This window comes from Molossus molossus, unplaced genomic scaffold (assembly GCF_014108415.1).
Source record: "Molossus molossus isolate mMolMol1 unplaced genomic scaffold, mMolMol1.p scaffold_m16_p_1, whole genome shotgun sequence".
Taxonomy (NCBI): Eukaryota; Metazoa; Chordata; class Mammalia; order Chiroptera; family Molossidae; genus Molossus; species Molossus molossus.
Window position 1 is genome coordinate 49,135,069 of NW_023425344.1, and position 20,243 is coordinate 49,155,311.

Genomic DNA, 20,243 nt, shown 5'->3' on the forward strand with positions numbered 1-20,243 from the left:
AAAGCCTATAAAGAGGTAAGTTTGATGTTAAAGTGATTCAAACTCAATTCTGGAATTTAGGAGTCTATATTCTTGAGACATCCAAAAGAATGGAGAAATCACGACTCATAGATCAACTCTTAATAGTTTAAGAGTTAAAGGCTGCCTTGTGCCTCAAAGAAATGTTATTTGTGATCCTGATTACTTTTTATAAAACTATCATCAAGTAAGGTTTAATTTCAATAATATAAGGATGATATTATATCAAGAAATTGATTAAAATGAACCCTGAATACTTTAACAGTGATTAAAAGCAATTATCATTGTATATAAATATTTTAAAGAGAGAAATGTTTCATTTGCATAATAAAATACCATATTCAAATTAAAAGTTGAAAATTACTCTATACCATACAGAAAAATGCTTACCTGAAAATTTAAATGAAGGAGAATCTATATGTAAAGACCCAGTTTCACCATTTAACTTCTGATGTAAAATGGTTTCAATCCTATCCCGATATTTTGCTGCTTTATTTTTATGGCAGAATATGAACTTCAGCACAGCATGTATTACCACTTTCCCTTTGGCTCTGCTGCAGGACAGAAGCAGAAAAATAAATTATGCTTTTATTACTCAGCCTCTATCATTCTGAACTTTGTTAAGCAGAGCTCCTAGCAGCTCTTTCAGTTTCTCCCAAGGGCATGGACATGACACTTTCTGGACATGGTGAACAGTAAAGACAGTGTGATTGAGACTCAGGGGATCTGAGGTTGTGTTCTAGATTCACCATTTGCCACTTCCTTGACTATAGCAAGCTGTTGGCATTCTCTGTACCTAAATGTCTTCATCTCTATAATGGGGATGGTAATATTTACTGAGTTATGTTAACACAATGTAAGATATGTATATGGAGGTATTTTGAAACTTTTAGAGTACTGTGCAGAAATTATTTATCAACATAAATGTATCTATGTATTATAAATCCAGTATGGATTCTGCATAAAGGGACAATAACAAAAAACAAAATGAAATGTAACAGGTAAGATGAGAGAATCACTTTTTATCTTTTCTCTCTTTTTTGTGGAGACAGAATTTTCAAGAGTAGATTAATTCTCTCTCTGCTGGAAAACATGAATGAGCAAAAAAACTAGACTGGATTTATTACATTTGTAATCCTGACTTGAAGATGCAAATAACTAAAATAAAGTAAAAACAAATAAATAAACAAACCAGAAATTTAAAAAGGTGTAACTACCACTGACTTGATGGACTGTCTCTTCTGCTCTAGTCTCTGTTTCTGTACCACCTCACCATTCTAGGTATTTCTCTGCATCTGTGCATTTGAAAATTCACATCTGTCCCAAAGCTTTATAAGACACAAGAAAGATCCTGAAAACATCTACTTCTAAACCTTCATAACACTCATGAAAAACATACCATGGCCAAGCCCCAAGATTATAAATTATTATAAAGACTTATTATATTAATATTTTTTTCCAGGATAATTCTAAATTAAAGGATTAGTTTATTTTGACTTCCGGTCAAGATGACGGTGTAGGTAAACACGGTATCGCGTCCTCCCACAACCACATCAAAGTTACAATTAAACTACAGAACAACCATCATTCAAAACCGTCTGAAATCAAGCTGAATGGAAGTCCTACAACTACGGAATTAAAGAAGCAGCCACATCAAGACTGGTAGGAGGGGCGGAGGCGGAGGGGCTGGTCCCAAACCCACATGTGGCAGATAAAAATCAGGATACCTCGGCTGGGAAAGTCCTCTCTCAGGACTGAGGGGGTCCCCGTCCCACACCACGCACCCTGTTCAGGGTTCCAGTGCCCAGAAGAGAAGACCCCATAACCTCTGGCTGGAAAACCAGCGGGAACTGAGGCTCAGGGAGGCTGAGGCGACTGGAGCCCCTGGAAGCTCCTCTTAAAGGGCTCGCGCACGGACTTATCGGACTCACTCCCTCTAAGCTTGGAGGAGAGGCAGCTCGAGGGGCACCAGAGACATACAGGGAAGAACTGAGCTGTTTGGCACTGGAGCGAGGGCTGGAGAGGGGGTTTTCTCCAGGAAAAACGTGCTGTCAGAGGCCTCTGTTCCTTTGGTGAGCCCTTCCTTGGGGCAGCAGACAGCCACCATATCTGGGACTCCAGCATCCTGATTCACACTGGTTTCCCTACCCTGGTGATTCCCTGAGGCCCCGCCCCACCCAACTTTCAGGCCCACCCAAGCTGTTGCCAGTTGCTTAACCATAGGATTAGCCTGTCTTGGATCCTGCTTCAGGTTTTCCTAAATTCTTCCAAACAAGCAGCATCTGGTCTCAGCTAGCCCCATATCTCTCATTAAGTAATACACAGAAACAAACACAGAGAGGCAGCCAAAATGAGGAGACAAAGAATAAGGTCCCAGATGAAAGAACAGAACAAAATCCCAGGAAAAGAATGAAGTGAAATGGAGATAAGCAACCTAACAGATGCTGAGTTCAAAACACTGCTTATAAGGATGCTCAATGAACTTGGTGAGAACCTCAGCGAACTTAGTGAGGGCCTCAAGAGTATAAGAAAGGACCAGTCATAAATGAAGGATGCACAGTCAGAAATGAAGGAGGCACTAACTGAAATAAAGAATAATTTATACAGATTCAATAGTAGAGTAGGTAAAGCCAAGAAGCAAATCATTAATCTGGAATATAAGGAAGCAAAAAACACCCAATCAGAACAGCAAAAAGAAAAAAATATCCTAAAAAATGAGGATAGTGTAAGGAGCCTCTGCGACAACTTCAAGCATGCCAACATTCCCATCTTGGGGGTGCCAGAAGGAGAAGAGGGAGAACAAGAAATTGAAAATCTATTTGAAACAATAATGGCAGAAAAATTTCCTAACTTGGTGAAGGAAACAGACATACAAGTCCAGGAAGCACAGAGAGTCCCAAACAAGATGAACCTCTAGAGGCCCACACCAAGACACATTATTATCAAAATGCAAAAAGTTCAAGACAAAGAGAGAATCTTAAAAGCAGGAAGAGAAAAGCAGTGAGTTACCTACAAGGGAGTTCCCATAAGACTGTCAGATGATTTCTCAAAAGAGACTTTGCAGGCCAGAAGGGAGTGGCAAGAAATATTCAGAGTGATGAAAAGCAAGAACCTACAACCAAGATTACTCTATCCTGCAAAGCTGTCATTTAGAATTGATGGCCATATAAAGAGTTTCCCAGACAAAAAAAAGTTAAAGGAATTCATCCCCACCAAACAAGTATTATATGAAATGTTGAAGGGTCTTTTTGAAGAAAAAGATAAAATATATGAACAAACAAAATGGCAATGAATACATATCTATTGACAATTGAATCTACAAACAAAATGAACAGGCAGAACAGAAACATTTTTATAGATACAGAGAACAATTTGTTGGTTGCCAGATGGGAGGGGGGTTGGGGGAATGGATGAAAAAGGTGAAGGGATTAAGAAGTACAGATTCATTGCTAGACTGACAAACCTTAAAGGGAAAGGGGTTGGGAGGTGGGAAGAAATATACCAAGGAACTTACATGCATAACCAATGGACACAGACAATACTGTGGGAAAAGGCGTGTGGGTGGGTGTGGGTGTGGGGCGTCAATAGGGGAAAAATGAGGAACATCTGTAATACATTCAACAAAAAAGATACCAAACAGCCCTGGCCGGTTTGGCTCAGCGGTTAGAGCGTCCGCCTGCGGTCCAGAGAGACCCGGGTTCGGTTCCCGCTAGGGGCATGTGCCTCAGTTGCAGTTTGTCCCTGGCCCTGGTTGGCCGAGCGGGTGGCGGCCACTCGATGTGTCCCTTTCGCGTCGATGTTTCTCTCTCTCTCTCTTCCTCTCTCTCCCTCCCACTCTATCTGAACAAAAAAAAAAGGAAAAGTGTCCTCTGGTGAGGACAAAAAAAAAAAGATACCAAACAAACAAAAGAATTATTTTATTTTTATATCACCCCTTATTTATGTTTTAGGGAATGTGTACATATGTTCTTTCTTTGAGTGCTATATATGAATTATTTTATTTTACTTATATAGTAATTACATGCAAATTTATTAAGTAATCTCACCGTGTCTGCTTTTATGCAGGTGCAATGCTAATTTTTTTTTCTTGTCTGATCAGTAGGGACAAACCCTTTATTTCTTATGCAATAGACAAGGACATATTGTAGTACTTTGTTTATTTTAAAGATTATTGTCAAACCATGGATGTCACTTTGACTTTATCTTGTGTCAAATAACAATCCAAAATTAAACTAAATATAAATGTATGGATTCTTAATCTGACATCATCAGGAAAAAATAATCCTCTTTTCTACTGAAACAATGAAGTAAAAGTTATTTTAATTTTACCTTCTCTTGACTTATAGTTTTATATGATAAATGTTTGTTTTCCTTTATATTCCCGAATTTTCAATTCATTCATTCATTCATTCATTCATTCATTCAACAAACGTGTTTTAATTAGTCCAGGCAATATGCCAGACATAGTTCTAGGTACCAGAGCTATATTAGCTCATATAAGACCACAAGGTCCCTGCTATCATGCTAGTAGGAGAGACACATAAATAAGAAAACAAAGAAATAACATAATCTTCATGGTAAATTCAATGAAGAAAATAGAGCAATGACTTGAAGGGTAGGGGTAGGAACATTATATCAATTCTCTTTGAATCCAGAGCCTCATGACAAGGAGTGAGTCATGCTAAGATCTGAAGGAGGAATGTTCCAAAAAGAAGGAACATCAAGTGTAAAAACCTTGACCAAAATAGCCATAACATTCCCCTTGGTTTTATTAAATGTTTGACAGGCTTCTTCCTGACTCTAGGCCCCTGATTGCCACCCTTCCCTTTTTTTGATCAGTTACTTTAGAAAACTTGTAAATGTAAATTCTTTCTCTGCCCCTTTGAATTATAAGTCTTTTAGTAGGCTCTTGCAGTTTAACCCCAGAAATGTCTTTCTCAAGGACCTGAAAGCCATCTCTTTGCAAAGTAACTATCAAAGGCAGTAGCCCCTCTATCAGTGGGAAGGTGAAAGCCTAACCTTGGTGGGCACCTTACTCCAATTTGTAAAACCATCTCCTGTCATGAAGACATGAATTTAGTTTTCTTTGGGCAAAGCCAGTGATGCAATTTTGTGCGCTTATTGGAAAATAACAGCAGGTCAGTAGTATGAATATAAAGTCATGGGTGAAGACAAGGGTATGAGGTGAGGTCAGAGAGAGGTAGGGCTAGGTCAGGCAGGGTCATGTGAACTCTATAAGGAGTTTGGAATTAGTAGGAAATGATGAGATGATATTAAGTAGGGAGATTATATGCTCTTCTAATTCACTTTGACTGCTGTGTGGAGAATGGATTTTAGTAGAGCAAGTGTAAAAGCTGAAGATTAGACAAATTGATGAAATAATCTAGATATACCTGCTTGGGTTCAAACTACAGTTTTATTATTTATTAAATGTATGACCTTTGTAAGTTACTTAACCTACTTCTACATCATTTTCCTCATCTGTGGAATGGGAAACTAATATATAAAACCATACAGGGTTGTTATCATGCTAAATGGGTTAATATATAAAAAGTGGTCTGGGGTTCAGAACATGAATTATTTAAAAAATAAACCAAGACAGTTTAATAGCACAAGTTCTAGTTTTAAGGAGAGGTAGATTTCAAAGCATATTAACATTTCTATTTGTGTTTGTAATTATTTTTTTCCTGTCTATTGCATGTTATCTATTCCTTCCCAGTGTTGGGATAAACATCTGCACTGCTAGAAAACAGGCGTGGAATTGGATTTTTAAAGGGGCAGGAAGACAAGGTAGAAGAATAAAGCTGGTTGGGTGTAAATACGTGTGCTACCCTGCGGGAGTGTGGGACAACTGCGAACAGCGCAGCCTCAGTTTCGGTGTATTGTTACCATGTGGGAATGTGGGCTCTGTGTTGCCAGATCTTTTGATTTTTCAACATACTGAAAATTCTTTTTTATGTGAAATTTTCTAAGTTTTACATTTAATGCACACTCAAGCTAGATTTGGGCTGTTAACTACTAGTTTGCCATTCTGGGTCAAACATTCTACATGTGGCTCTCTTATCTTACCCATTCTTTCCTTAGCTGGAAATCATCTCCTGATTTTAGATTTGCTTTTTTACTTTGTGTCTTAAATAAAAAAATAAACCCATTAAATCTTTACTTGAAACTCACAATAAGCTGAAACTTTTGATTCTGGTTTAATAATTTCTCAATAGACTTTGAATGACTTTTTTTCCCCACATTTAAAAATGCTAATGGTTTTAAGCCCCCAAATTCAAGTTTGTTTCAACCTTTTAATTGTATACCAAGCAAATATATTCTATAGAGTATGAGATAGGAGAGAGGAGGACAAAATTTTTTTCTCTGTGACTCTCAGGCTATTTTATGTACCTTACTTGGACAACATGAGATTTGACATACTGTCTTCTCAGTTTGGATCCATGAAATGTTTCATTTATCTGTTAAAAAGTAAAATGCATAATGATTATGTTTTATTTTTATTTTATTTTTAAGTTTTTATTGTGGATAACTTCAAACATACACAAAAGCAGATAGAATAGTGTAGCAAAACCCACATACCCATCATTCAGCTTTATCAGTTATCAGTAAATGGCCAAACTGGTTTTATTTTACTACTACCCACATCCCACAAATGAACTAATTCTTTAATATCATTAAATACACGGTATTAAAATTTTCCCAGATTATGAATCATTTAGGAAAAAGATGCAATGTGTTAAATATGCAGCTTTTTGAAAATCACCTTATACTGGCTCAGTTCATTCATGTCTTTAAATAAAAAAATTATGTGGCACAATGAGACAAAAATATTTGATCCTAACAGTAGCATGATATGTCAAAATATTCATTTTTAAGAGGTAAATTTAAAAGACCAACTAATAGATTTTATCTTCCATGTTCAGTCTTTTATTGAACATCAATGTCATTAAACTTGACAGAAATGTCCCCAGAAAGAGAAGATGTTTCTATATATTTTTGGTGCTATGGAAGTCTCCTTTCATGCCTGGCCTGTAAAACATCTTGCCTGCTATTTCAGCTATATGCTACTGATGGGTTCAAAGTGGGATATGCAGAAATCTCTCAGAGAAATTTTATGAAAGAATCATTTTCTCAACTTCTCCTGATCTCAACCTAATGGATGATTTCCTACTGTAGGACCTTGACAGAGCACCAGACAACAAATTGTACTGCCAATGACTTTTATTTTGCAAGAACAGGCCCTCAAAAACTGACTCATAATTGGAATTGCAAAGATTTAATATATATTTTTCTTCTTGCTCTGAAGCAATTGGAATATGTTCATGTAGTAAATAAATATCTATTGAAATAAAACTATGAAGTAATTAGATAGATACATTCTTTCTTAGAGATATAAAAGAGGAAACAGATAATAAGCAGACAATGGAATAAATATGTAAATATGATAATGTGAGATAGTATTAAGTGATATAAAAAATGTAAAATAAAATAATGTGATGGAGTCATTCAACAGTATTAAAATGATCAAATCAGGTCTCTTTGAAGAGGTGACATTTGAGTGAGACCTGAAAGATGACAAGTTGACAATCAAAGGGAGAATATTCTAGATGGAGAAAACAGAATGAGATTGGTATAACTGAGAGATAGAAGCAAAGTTGTGACACAAGTAAAATGAGCAAGGGAGAGAGTGTATAAGTTGAGGTTATCCATGTAGCTAGGGACAAGATTATAGAGAGCCTTGTTGGCCATGGTAAGAAGTTTGGATGTAATCCCTAAATATAGTGAATGGAAGAATCTTGACAAGATGATAACTAAACTATGTCATATTTCTCTTCTATTCCCAGTTCAATATATCTGCCTCTCCTGGGGTTGAGTGAGTTTGGGTTTAATGGGAGTCTTGGAAGCAGGGAGGTGATGAACTTTCTTTTCCATGGGTCAGAGAAGGACTGAAAGAGTAACCTGAGAGCCTGTGCAAAGATAGAATCACAACACACCCTAGGAAAAGTTTGGCCAACAGAGGTTTGTGGATCCAAGGGATTATGTTGACACTGGACTATGTGAGTGAGTTTCCATAGCCCCATTGTGGCCAAGAGGAAACTGCAAATGATGCTGAAGACTCCTTGCTCCTGAGACTGAGCTAGTATGGTGGGCAGAAAATGAGGAGCTAGAAGACTTTCTCATGGGGCCTTGGTATGGAGAAGGCATGCTGCCCAACCTTCAGCCTATAGGATTTAACAACATCTCATCTTTCAACTTGTAGAACTACCTCCACCAATATAACAGTGGCCTCAATAAGCCAACAAGGAAAAATGGTAATGCAAATAAAGGAGTCTAGCAGCCAGAGAAAGGAAATAAAACAAATTAGGTGCTCATCAAAACAGAACAGGAGGAAGAGAAAGCAACCTAAACAACAACGGCTAAAAGCACACATAAGAACACTTAGCATAACAAAAGAAAAGACTAAAAATCTAACTTTCAAGTTAAAAACTTTAATAGTCAATTTAAAAAGATGATTATCATTCTTGAGATACAAATTTGTGGTCTAGAAGGCCAAAAAATCAGAATACCTCAAATTAGAAAAAAAAAAAAAAACTGGTGAAAACAAAACAAGTAGAACATGATTCCTGAAGTGGCTATAAATAATAAGTGTATGAAAAGAGAGAGAGAGAGAAAAAAGAGATGGATGACATATAATAATTATAACAAATAATAGGAGAAGATGATTCTGAATTAAATAAAGATCAAAACTAGTTGATTCAAAGGGTAGACTGACTTACAGGCATATTTGATGTACCTGGGGAATATGCTTGAATTTTAGATACAAAGAAAAATTTCTACAAATTTATATGTAGAAAAATATATGTATTGATAGAAAAATAGAATCAGAAATTTGATTTGTAACATTTGAAATTGGAAACTGGTGAAAGAAAATCCTCATACTTTGAGATAAGAAATTTATAACTCAAGCATCTCATTCTCAGTTAAGATATCTCAAATTAGAGGAAAATAGATATTTATAGATATGCAAGAATTTAGTAACATATTATGTGCATAACACAACTGAGAAAAATACAGGACTGAGAATTCTAATAAACTAAGATAAAAATCAGAATTGAGATTTCACTTAGAGGAGAAGATTAAGAAGAGAAGGAACCAATGGTAAGCAACAAAACCTGGGATGTGTGTGTATGTGTTCAATACAATGAACATATAATTTCAATGGTTGAAGTGGAAGAAATATACTTTAAGAAAGATTCTAATAATAGTTTAGAACTTGAAGTACTATCTCAAAAACAAAAAACCAAAAACCTAGTTATTAGGAAGAGGAAAGGACAGCAGAGGAGGGAGAGAAAATAAAAGTGTCAAAAATTCTTATCAGGAGTGGGGAATGGCAAAGGGACGAGAGGATAGAAGTGAAAGTATGTTAAAGGCCTTCTTTTCTTGGGTTGAGGGTTAGGTAAAGAAAATAATGTTTTGATGGGACTAACAGTTTTTTAATATAACGGTGGAAAATATTTATGTAATTTTGAGTTCCAGGAAGGATAAATTAACTGTTGACTAAGTGTATTGAAGTTTTCAAGAGGAAAACAATGTAAACAATGTAATAGAAAGCAATTTAAATCAGCAATAATAAAAAAAGGAAGCAAAAAATATTTACTTAAAGCAAAGTGAGGAAATAAAATCAAATTATTACTTGTTACAATTAATAAAAATAGACAAAAGTTTGTCATGTAAGACTCTATTAAGTTATGTTTAAAAAACAAAATCTAGTTATCTATTATTTAAAAACATCATACTTACAACTAAAAAGATGAAAGACTGTTCAAAATTAAGGTATGGGAAAAAATACTATATAACTAATGTGTAACCCAATATAGAATCCAAAAATATATCCTATAATATATGGGGATTCATGATAATAACAAGGATGGCATTTGAAATCATTGGGATGGACTGGATTATTTAATGAGTAATGCCAGCCCAACTAGCTATCTATACCTAAAATAAAGAACATTTGGGCCTCTAATTTATACTAAAACTATTTCTATGTAGATTAAAATATAAAAGTAAGGGGAAAAAAATTCCCTAGGAAACTGAATACACTTATTTTATGGGTTGTGGAAAACTTTTGAATCAAGACAGAAAATGACTTTCTGAAAGGGCTGACTATCCTAAACTAGAACCAAGGTAGTGAGTGGTAAGAAATAGTGTGAATTTATTAATTATTAAATTACAAGTTGGAAGGTGAGTTCTAAGATTCTGGAATTTCTAGGAGCATAGCATTTAAAAAGACAATGCACAGAAACACATTTTAACTTACCAAGGACACTATCTTTTTATTTAGGTCCAAATATTCTTGTGAATATGGTTTTTCAAACTTGCTGTTATAGTCAATGTCATTGACTTTAAAGCTAATGTGATAGTACAAAGATGTCTTCCCTGAGGAGAGAAAAGAAAAAATAGTTTTGACGGCTCATTGTATAAATACTTTTATTATTTTTTAAATTTACTGTTTTTCATAACTATCCCCTCTATGCCCTCCTCCACCTTCATGCCCCCCCCACCCCCCAGCAATCAACAATCACCACAGTTGTCCATGTCCATGAGTTCTTTCTATCTCTCTCTCTTTTTTCATCCTCACCTGAGGACATTTTTGTTCAGATAGAGTGGGAGGGAGAGAGAGGAGGAGAGAGAGAGAGAGAAACATCGATGTGAAAGGGACACATTAAGTGGCTGCCTCCCACCCGATCCAACCAGGGCCAGGTACAAACTGCAACTGAGGTATTTTCCCTTAGTGGGAACTGAACCTGGGTCTCTCTGGACTGCAGGCCAACACTCTAACTGCTGAGCCAAACCGGCCAGGGCTCTTTTTTTCTTTTTAACTCAATTCCAACCACTGCCCTCCCCCCGAGAGCTATTTGGCTGCTGGTGATGAGTCTGTCTCTATGTTGCTTTGTAGTTTAGTTTGTGCATTAAATTCTACATATGAGTGAAATCATATGGTACTTGTTTTTCTCTGACTGGCTATATCACTTAGCATAGTTCATTGTGTAACTACTTTATTCTTTTTTAAAAAATTACATTTATTGTTGAAAGTATTATAGATGTCCCTCCTTTATTCCCCCATTGACACCCTCCTTCTTGCACTGTTGTCTATGTCCATTGGTTATACATACATGCATATAAGTTCTTTGATTTTTCTCTTCCTGTCCCCTTACCCACCTTCCCTATGAGGTTTGTTGGTCTATTCCCTACTTCCATGTGTTTCTGGATCTATTTTGTTTGTCAGCTTATTTTTTTTCTTATGTTCCACAAATAAGTGAGATCATGTGATACTTGTCTTTCTCTGACTGGCTTATTTCACTTAGCATAATACTCTCCAGGTCCTTTCATATTGTCTCAAAGGGTAAGAGATCTGTCTTTCTTACAGCTACATAGTATTCCACTACTTTTATTCTTTAAAAATTTTTTTCTCTAGTCTTTATTTTATTTTTTATTGTTAAATGTATTACAGATGTCCCTCTTTTTTCCCCTATGGACCCCCTCCTCCCCACTCCCGTCCCCTTCTGCCTTCCCCACACTATTGTCTGAGTCCATTGATTATGCATATATTCATATAAGTTCTTTGGTTTATCTCTTCCTGTCCCCCCAACCCCTCTTCCCTTTGAGGTTTGTCAGTCTAACAACTAATTTGTACTTCTTCATTCATTCACTTTTTTATCCCATTCCCTCAACCCCTCCCCCCTGGCAACCAACAAAAAGTTCTCTGTATCTATGAGTCTGTTTCTGTTCTGCTTGTTCATTTTGTTTGTAGATTCAATTGTTGAAAGATATGTATTTATTGCCGTTTTTTTATTTATTTATTTATTTATTTATTTATTTATTTATTTATTTATTTATTTTTAATCCTTACCTGAGGATATTTTTCCATTTTTTGTACAGATAGAGTAGGAGGGAGAGAGAGAGAGAAACATCGACGTGAAGGGACACATCGAGTGGCTGCCACCCGCACGACCAACCAGGGCCGGGGACAAACTGCAACCGAAGTACGTGCCCTTAGCGGGAACCGAACCCGGGTCTCTCTAGACCGCAGGCCGACGCTCTAACCGCTGAGCCAAACTGGCCAGGGCTTTATTGCCGTTTTATTGTTTATATTTTTGATCTTTTTCTTCAAAAAGACCCTTCAACATTTCATATAATACTGGTTTGGTGATGATGAACTCCTTTAGCTTTTTCTTGTCTGGGAAACTCTGTATGTTCATGGATTCGAAATGACAGCTTTGCAGGATAGAGTAATCTTGGTTGTAGGTTCTTGCTTTTCATCACTCTGAGTATTTCTTGCCACTTCCTTCTGGCCTGCAAAGTTTCTTTTGAAAAATCATCTGACAGTCTTATGGGACTGTCACTAACTGCTTGTTGGTCACTAACTCCTTTTCTCTTGCTGCTTTTAAGATTCTCTCTTTGTTTCGAAACTTTTGCATTTTGATGATGATGTGTCTTGGTGTGGCCTCCTTGAGTTCATCGTGTTTGGGACTCTCTTTGCTTCCTGGACTTGTATGTCTGTTTCCTTCACCAAGTTATGGAAGTTTTCTGTGATTATTTTTTCAAACAGGTTTTCAATTTTTTGCTCTCTCTCTTCTCCTTCTGGCACTCCCATGATGGGAATGTTGGTGTGCTTGAAGTTGTCCTAGAGGCTCCATGTCCTCATGTTTTTGATTCTTTTTTCTTTTTGTTGTTCTGATTGGTTATTTTTTGCTTTCTTATATTCCAAAGTGACGGTTTGCTTCTTGGCTTTACCTGCTCTACAATTGATTTCCTGTAAAGTATTTTTTATTTCAGTTAGTACTGCCTTTATTTCTGACTGGTTCTTTTTTATGCTCTTGAGGACCTCACTAAGTTCTTTGAGCATCCTTAAAATCAGTGTTTTGAACTCTGCATCTGTTAGATTGCTTATCTCCATTTTATTTAGTTCTTTTCCTATAGTTTAGTTCTTTTCTTTAATTTTGAACATGTTTCTATGTCTCCTCATGTTGGTTGCCTCCCTGTGTTTGTTTCTATGTATTAGGTAGAGTTGCTATGTCTTCTAGGATTCCTAGGGTGGCCTCCTATTGTAGTAGGTACTATGTAGGGTCCAATGGCACAGCCTCCCTGATTACCCCAGCTGTGCCCTCGAGGTGCACCCCTTGTGTGGACTGCACATCTTTCTGTTGTATTTGAGTGTTGATGCTGTTGGCACATCAATGGGAGGGATTTACTCAGGCTGATCAGCTTCAAAGTTGGCTCTGCTAACTGCCCACTGACCTCTGACTACCTTGAAAAACAAGCTGTGGAGGGATCCATCACTCAGAGCAAGACTTACTTCAACAGGGCTCTGGTACCCACTGAGTCCACTCCTTGAGTATGACACTTGTGGAGGTGGTTGGGTGGTGGTGCTTTGCCATGGTTTCAAGCTGTCCACTGGGTGTGTTGTCTCTGGGGAAAGGTCAGCCACTGCCTGTGTTCTGCCCGTGGCCACCAGGCATAAGCAACAAAGTGATCTGCATTTGGCTGCTTCTTGTTCTGGGCTTGGAGGTGCCCAGGAAAAGCCAAGCTGTGAACCAAGGCTGGCTGCTCCTAGTGCTGGGCCTGGGGCCACTTAGTGAGAGATATGGGGCTTGCTGAGGCCAGGTGCTGCTTTTTTGAGAGAATTTAGGAATCTGAAACAGGAGCCAACACAGGCAATTCCTATGGTAAAGCCACTGAAAATAGCTTGGATGGCCCTGAAAGTTGGGTGGGGAAGACCTGCAGTGAATCACCAGGGTGGGGCAAACATTATGAGCCAGGTTGCTGGAGTCCCAGGTATGGCACCTGTCTGCCAGCCCTGTGGGAGAAAGCTTCACCAAAGAAACAATGGCCTCAGTCAGCAGTCTGTCCAGGAGAAAGCGGCCCTACTGCTCACCCCATTACCAAACAACTTAGTTTTTCTTTGTATGTCTCTGGCGCCTTTTAAGCAGCCTCCTCCATGCTGGAGCCTGGAGAGAGTGAGTTAGAGTAAGTCCATGGGCGGGCCTTTAAGAGGAACTGCCTGGGGCTTTGTCAGTCTCAGTTCCAGCTGGTTTTCAAAGCTAGAAGTTATGGGGACTTCTCTTCCTGGCACTGGACCCTGAGCTGGAGTGACTGGTGTGGGACAGGGACACCTCACTCCTCAGGGAGGACCTTCACAGCTGAGGTGTCCATCCTGATTTTTATCTGCCATGTGTGGGTGTGGGACCAGCCAGTCCTTGTCTCAACCCCTCCTACCAGTCTCGATGTGGCTTTTTCTTTAATCTCGTAGTTGTAGGACTTCCATTCAGCTCGATTACAGGCAGTTCTGAATGATGTTTGTTCTGTAGTTTAATTGTAATTTTCAAAAAAATTTTTAATTAATTTATTTTTGTTGCAGATGTCTCTCCTTTTTTCCCGATTGACACCCTCCTCCCCATCCCCCCACCCTGTCCCCAGCTTTGTTGTCCATGTCCATCGATTATGTGTATATGCATATAAGTTCTGTGGTTTATTTCTCCCCCACCTCTTCTGAGGGTTGTCAGTCTGTACCCTACTTCCATGTCTCTGGGTCTACCCTGTTCCTCAGACTGTTATGTTCATTATATTCCATGAATGAGTGAGATCATGTGATATTTGTCTTTCTCTGCTTGGCTTGTTGTGCTTAGGATAATGCCCTCCAGGTCCCTCCATGTCGTCCCAAAGGATAAAAGATCTTTCTTTCTTACAGCTGCATAGTACTCCATTGTGTATATGTACCACTGCTTTTTTATCCATTCATCTACTGATGGACACTTGGTCTGTCTCCAGATCTTAGCTATTGTAAATAGTGCTGCTACGAACATGGGTTACATATATTTTTTCTGATTGGTGTTTCAGGCTTCTTAGGGAATATTCCTAGAAGTGGGATCACTGGGTCAAATGGCAATTCAATTTTTAACATTTTGAGGTAACACCATATTGTTTTCCATAGTGGCTCACCAGTCTGCGTTCCCACCAGCAGTGTACTATAGTCCCCTTTTTTCCACACCCTCGCCAATGCTTGTTGTTTGATGATTTGTTGATGGCATCTATTCTGACAGATGTGAGGTGATACCTCATTGTTGTTTTCATTTGCATCTCTCTGATGATTAGTGATATTGAGCATTTCTTCATATGCCTCTTGGCCATTTGTATGTCCTGTTTGGAGAGGTGTCTATTTAGCTCCTCGGTGCATTTTTTAATTGGGTTCTTTGTCTTCCTTTTGTTGAGTTGTATGAGCATTCTATATATTTTGGAAATTAACCCCTTATCTGATGTATCATTAGCAATGATGCTCTCCCATACAGTGGGTTCTCTTTCTATTTTGATGGTTGTTTCTTTTGTTCTGCAGAAGTTTTTAGTTTGATTAGTCCCATGTGTTCATTTTTTCCTTTGTTTCTGTTACCTTAGGTGATATATCAGTGAAAATTCTGCTACATACGATGTCTGAAATTTTGTTGCCTACATTTTCTTCTAGGATTTTTATGGATTCACGAGTCACATTTAAGCCTTTCATCCATTTTGAGTTTATTATTGTGTATGGTGTAAATTGATGGTCTAGTTTCATTTTTTTGCATGTAGCTGTCCAATTTTCTCAACACCATTTATTAAAGAGGCTGTCTTTACTCCATTGTATGCTCTTGCTACCTTTGTCAACTCTTAATTGAGCATAATATCTTGGGTCCATTTCTGGGTTCTCTGTTCTGTTTCAGTGGTCTATATGCCTGTTCTTGTGCTAGTATCAGGCTGTTTTGATTACAGTGGCTTTGTAGTATAACCTGATATCTGGTATTGTGATTTCTCCTACTTTGTTCTTCTTTTTCAATAATGATGTGGCTATTTGGGGTCTTTTTCGGTTCCATTTGAACTTTTGAAGTATTAGTTCTAGTTCTGTGAAATATATCATTGATATTTTGATGGGGATTGCATTGGATCTATAGATTGCTTTGGGCAGTAAGGACGTTTTAATGATGTTAATTTTTCCAATCCATGAACAAGGTATGTGCTTCCACTTTTTTATATCTTCCTCTATTTCTTTTTTCAATGTCCTGTAGTTTTCTGCAAATAGGTCCTTTACTTCTTTGGTTAAGTTTACTTCTCGGCACCTTAATGTTTTTGCCGCACTGATAAATGGGATTGTTTTTTTAGTTTCTCTTTCTGTGAGTTCATAGTTGGTGTATAAGAAAGCCATCAGTTTCTTGATGTTAATTTTGTATCCCGCTACTTTGTCAAATTCATTTATTAAGTCTAGTAGATTTTTCATGGAGTCTTTAGGGTTTTCTATGTATAATATCATGTCATCTTCGAATAATGACAGTTTCACTTTCTCCTTTCCAATTTGATGTGGTTGTAGGAGGAAGCGAATACCATGTTTATCTATGCCGTCATCTTGACTGGAACCTACTTTTATTCTTAAGAAAATCATGTGAAATGTAATATTTAACATGACATTTAAATAATCTTGATTTCTAGTAACTGCTGAAATAAATTTGACAGAAGAATGTTTATTATATTATAACTTCACCCAAGAATGTCATCAGAATTTTTAATGTAAAATTTCAGTGTGCCAGCTTTCATGTTTGGGCAATCTGGAGACAGATATGTTACTATGAAATGAAATTATATGAAAGCATAAATAGTTATTTTAGTTTCTGTGATGATCACAAATTACATTTAAGAAAATCAGTGGAGGCCCACATTTAATAATTTATGAAGTACCCAGGAAATGAAAATAAATAAAGAAGAAAGTAAAATGAGGTATGAGTTATAAGTACTGCAAAATAAGTAAAGAGAACAAAAAAATCAAACCTACAACTTTTTAAAAGTAAAGCAAAGGATAAAGTTGAGGGTTAGATTGTACTGTGCTATTTTATTTATTTTAAAGAATTGTTACAAAGCAATTTCTTGCAAAGCTATAATTTTTAAAAATTAAATTTATTACGGTGACATTGGCTAATAAAATTATAGAGATTTCAGGTGTACATTTCTACCATACATGATCTTCATATTGCATTGTGTGCTCACCACCCAAAGTCAAATCATCTTCTGTCACCATGTATTTGACCTCCTTTACCTTTTACTACTCCCCACCTCTCTTCCCTCTAGTAACTATGATACTGTTGTTTGTGTCTATGAGTTTTTTGTTCTTGCTTGTTCATTTGTTGCTTTCAGTTTTATATCCCACATATGAGTGAAATCATATGGTTTTGAACTTTTTCTGTCTAATTTATTTCATTTAGCCTGATATTCTCAAGGTCCATTGTGTTGTTGCAAATAGCAATATTTCATCTTATGACTGGATAGTCTTCCATTGTATATTATTTCATTTAGCCTGATATTCTCGAGGTCCATCCGTGTTGTTGCAAATGGCAATATTTCATCGTATGACTGGATAGTATTCCATTGTATACACAGGGTGGGACAAGCATAGGTTTAGAGTTATAAGTACATAAAACACAGGTGTATTATTATTTATTTATTATTGTATTATTTTCCATATGAACAACTGTAAACCTACTTTTGCTCCACTCTATATGTACCACAGCTTCTTTATCCAATCATCTATTGAAGGACACTAAAGTTGATTCCATGTCTTAGCCACTGTGAATAATGCTGTAATGAACATAGGGGTGCATATGTCTTTGCAAATAAATGTTTTCAAATTTAGGTAGACACCCAGAAGAAGGGTTGCTTGGTTATATGGTAACTCTATTCTTAATTTTTTGAGGAACCACCAGACTGTTTTCCATAGTGGCTGTATCGGTTTAAATTCCCACCAGCAGTGAATGAGCATTTCTTTTTCTCTATAATCTCTCCAACACTTGTTACTATCTATCCTGTTGATAATAGCCATTTTAACAGGTATGAAATAATATCTCATTGTAGTTTTAATTTGCATTTCCCTGACAACTAGTGACATTGAACATCTTTTCATATATCTGTAGGCCATTTGTATGTGTGCTTGGGAGAGGTGTCTATTCAGATCCTCTGCTCATTTTTTATTTGATTTATTTATTATTTATTATTTTTTTATCTTTAATGTTGAATGTATTACAGATATTCCTCATTTTTCCCCCATTAACCCCCCTTCCTCCCCACTCCTGCCCCCCTCCTGCCTTTCCCACACTATGCTCTAAATCCATTGGTTATGCATATATGCATATAAGTTCTTTGGTTTATTTCTTCCCACCCCCCCAACCCCCCTTCTCTTTGAGGTTTGTCAGTCTAGCAACGAATTTGTACTTCTTAATCTTTTCAACTTTTTCACTCATTTCTCCAAACCCCCTCCCATCTGGCAACCAAAAAAATGTTCTCTGTATCTATGAGAATGTTTCTATTCTGCCTGTTCATTTTGTTTGTAGATTCAATTGTTGATAGATATATATTCATTGCCATTTTGTTTATTCATATATTTTATCTTTTTCTTCAAAAAGACCCTTCAACATTTCATATAATAATGGTTTGGTGGTGATGGTGATGAACTCCTTTAGCTTTTCCTTGTCTGGGAAACTCTTTATATGGCCATCGATTCAAAATGACAGCTTTGCAGGATAGAGTAATCTTGGTTGTAGGTTCTTGCTTTTCATCACTCTGAATATTTCTTGCCACTCTCTTCTGGCCTGCAAAGTTTCTTTTGAGAAATCAGCTGACAGTCTTATGGGAGCTCCCTTGTAGGTAACTAACTGCTTTTCTCTTCCTGCTTCTAAGATTCTCTTCTTGTCTCGAACCTTTTGCATTTTGATGATGATGTGTCTTGGTGTGGGCCTCTAGAGGTTCATCTTGTTTGGGACTCTCTGTGCTTCCTGGACTTGTATGTCTGTTTCCTTCACCAAGTTAAGGAAGTTTTCTGCCATTATTATTTCAAATAGGTTTTCAATTTCTTGTTCTCTCTCTTCTCCTTCTGGCACCCCCAAGATGGGAATGTTGGCATGCTTGAAGTTGTCCCAGAGGCTCCTTCCACTATCCTCATTTTTTTGCATTCTTTTTTCTTTTTGTTCTTCTGATTGGGAGTTTTTTGCTTCCTTATATTCTCAATCTATGGTTTGCTTCTTGGCTTTACCTACTCTACTATTGAATCTGTGTAAATTATTCTTTATTTCAGGTAGTGCCTCCTTTGTTTCTGACTGGTCTGATTTTATGCTCTTGAGGCCCTCACTAAGTTTGCTGAGGATCTCACTAAATCCATTGAGCATCCTTATAAGCACTGTTTTGAACTCAGCATCTGTTAGGTTGCTTATATCCATTTCACTTAGTTCTTTTCCTGGAGTTTTGTTCTGTTCTTTCATTTGGGACCTGTTTCTTTTTCTCCTCATTTTGGCTGCCTCCCTGTGTTTGTTTCTGTGTATTACTTAATGAGAGGTATGGGGCTAGTTGAGACCAGATGCTGTTTGTTTGAAAGAATTTAGGAAAACCTGAAACAGGATCGAGACAGGCCAATCCTATAATTAACCAACTGGCAACAGCTTGGGTGGGCCTGAAAGCTGGGTGGGGCAGGGCCTCAGGGAATCACCAGTGCCGGAGCAACCAGTGTGAGCCAGGTTGCTGGAGTCCCAGATATGGCGGCTGTCTGCTGCCCCCGGGAAGGGCTCACCAAAGGAACAGAGGCCTCTGACAGCTCGTTTTTCCTGGAGAAAGCCCCCTCTCTAGCCCTCACTCCAATGCCAAACAGCTCAGTTCTTCCCTGTATGTCTCTGGTGCCCCTCGAGCTGCCTCTCCTCCAAGCTTAGAGGGAGTGAGTCCGATAAATCCGTGCATGGGCCCTTTAAGAGGAGCTGCCCGGGGCTCCAGTCCTCTCAGCCTCCCTGAGCCTCAGTTTCCACTGGTTTTCCAGCCAGAGGTTATGGGGATTCTCTTCTGGGCACTGGAACCCTGACCCGGGTGCCTGGTGTGGGACGGGGACCCCTCAGTCCTCAGGGAGGACCTTCCCAGTCGAGGTATCCTGATTTTTATCTGCCACATGTGGGTGTGGGACCAGCCCCTCCGCCTTTGGCCCTTCTACCAGTCTTGATGTAGCTGCTTCTTTAATTTTGTAGTTGTAGGACTTCCATTCAGCTTGATTTCAGGCAGTTTTGAATGATGGTTGTTCTGTAGTTTAGTTGTAACTTTGATATGGTTGTGGGAGGATGCGATTCTGTGTTTACCTACATTGCCATCTTGACCGGAAGTCTCTGCCCATTTTT

The 20,243-nt window shown here is 37.8% G+C and overlaps 1 protein-coding gene across 1 annotated transcript in view; it reads right to left on the reverse strand.

The window, feature by feature from the left end:
- LOC118624523 (transmembrane protease serine 11C-like) overlaps positions 1-20,243 on the reverse strand; it is a 76,982-nt gene that overhangs the window by 32,932 nt on the left and 23,807 nt on the right. Inside the window, exons 3-5 of the mRNA XM_036252895.1 lie at positions 10,343-10,461; positions 6,412-6,479; positions 409-572 (exon numbers count right to left, since the gene is read on the reverse strand). Of these exons, the coding sequence (XP_036108788.1) occupies positions 409-572; positions 6,412-6,479; positions 10,343-10,461 (351 nt within the window). The remainder of the gene's footprint in view (positions 1-408; positions 573-6,411; positions 6,480-10,342; positions 10,462-20,243) is intronic.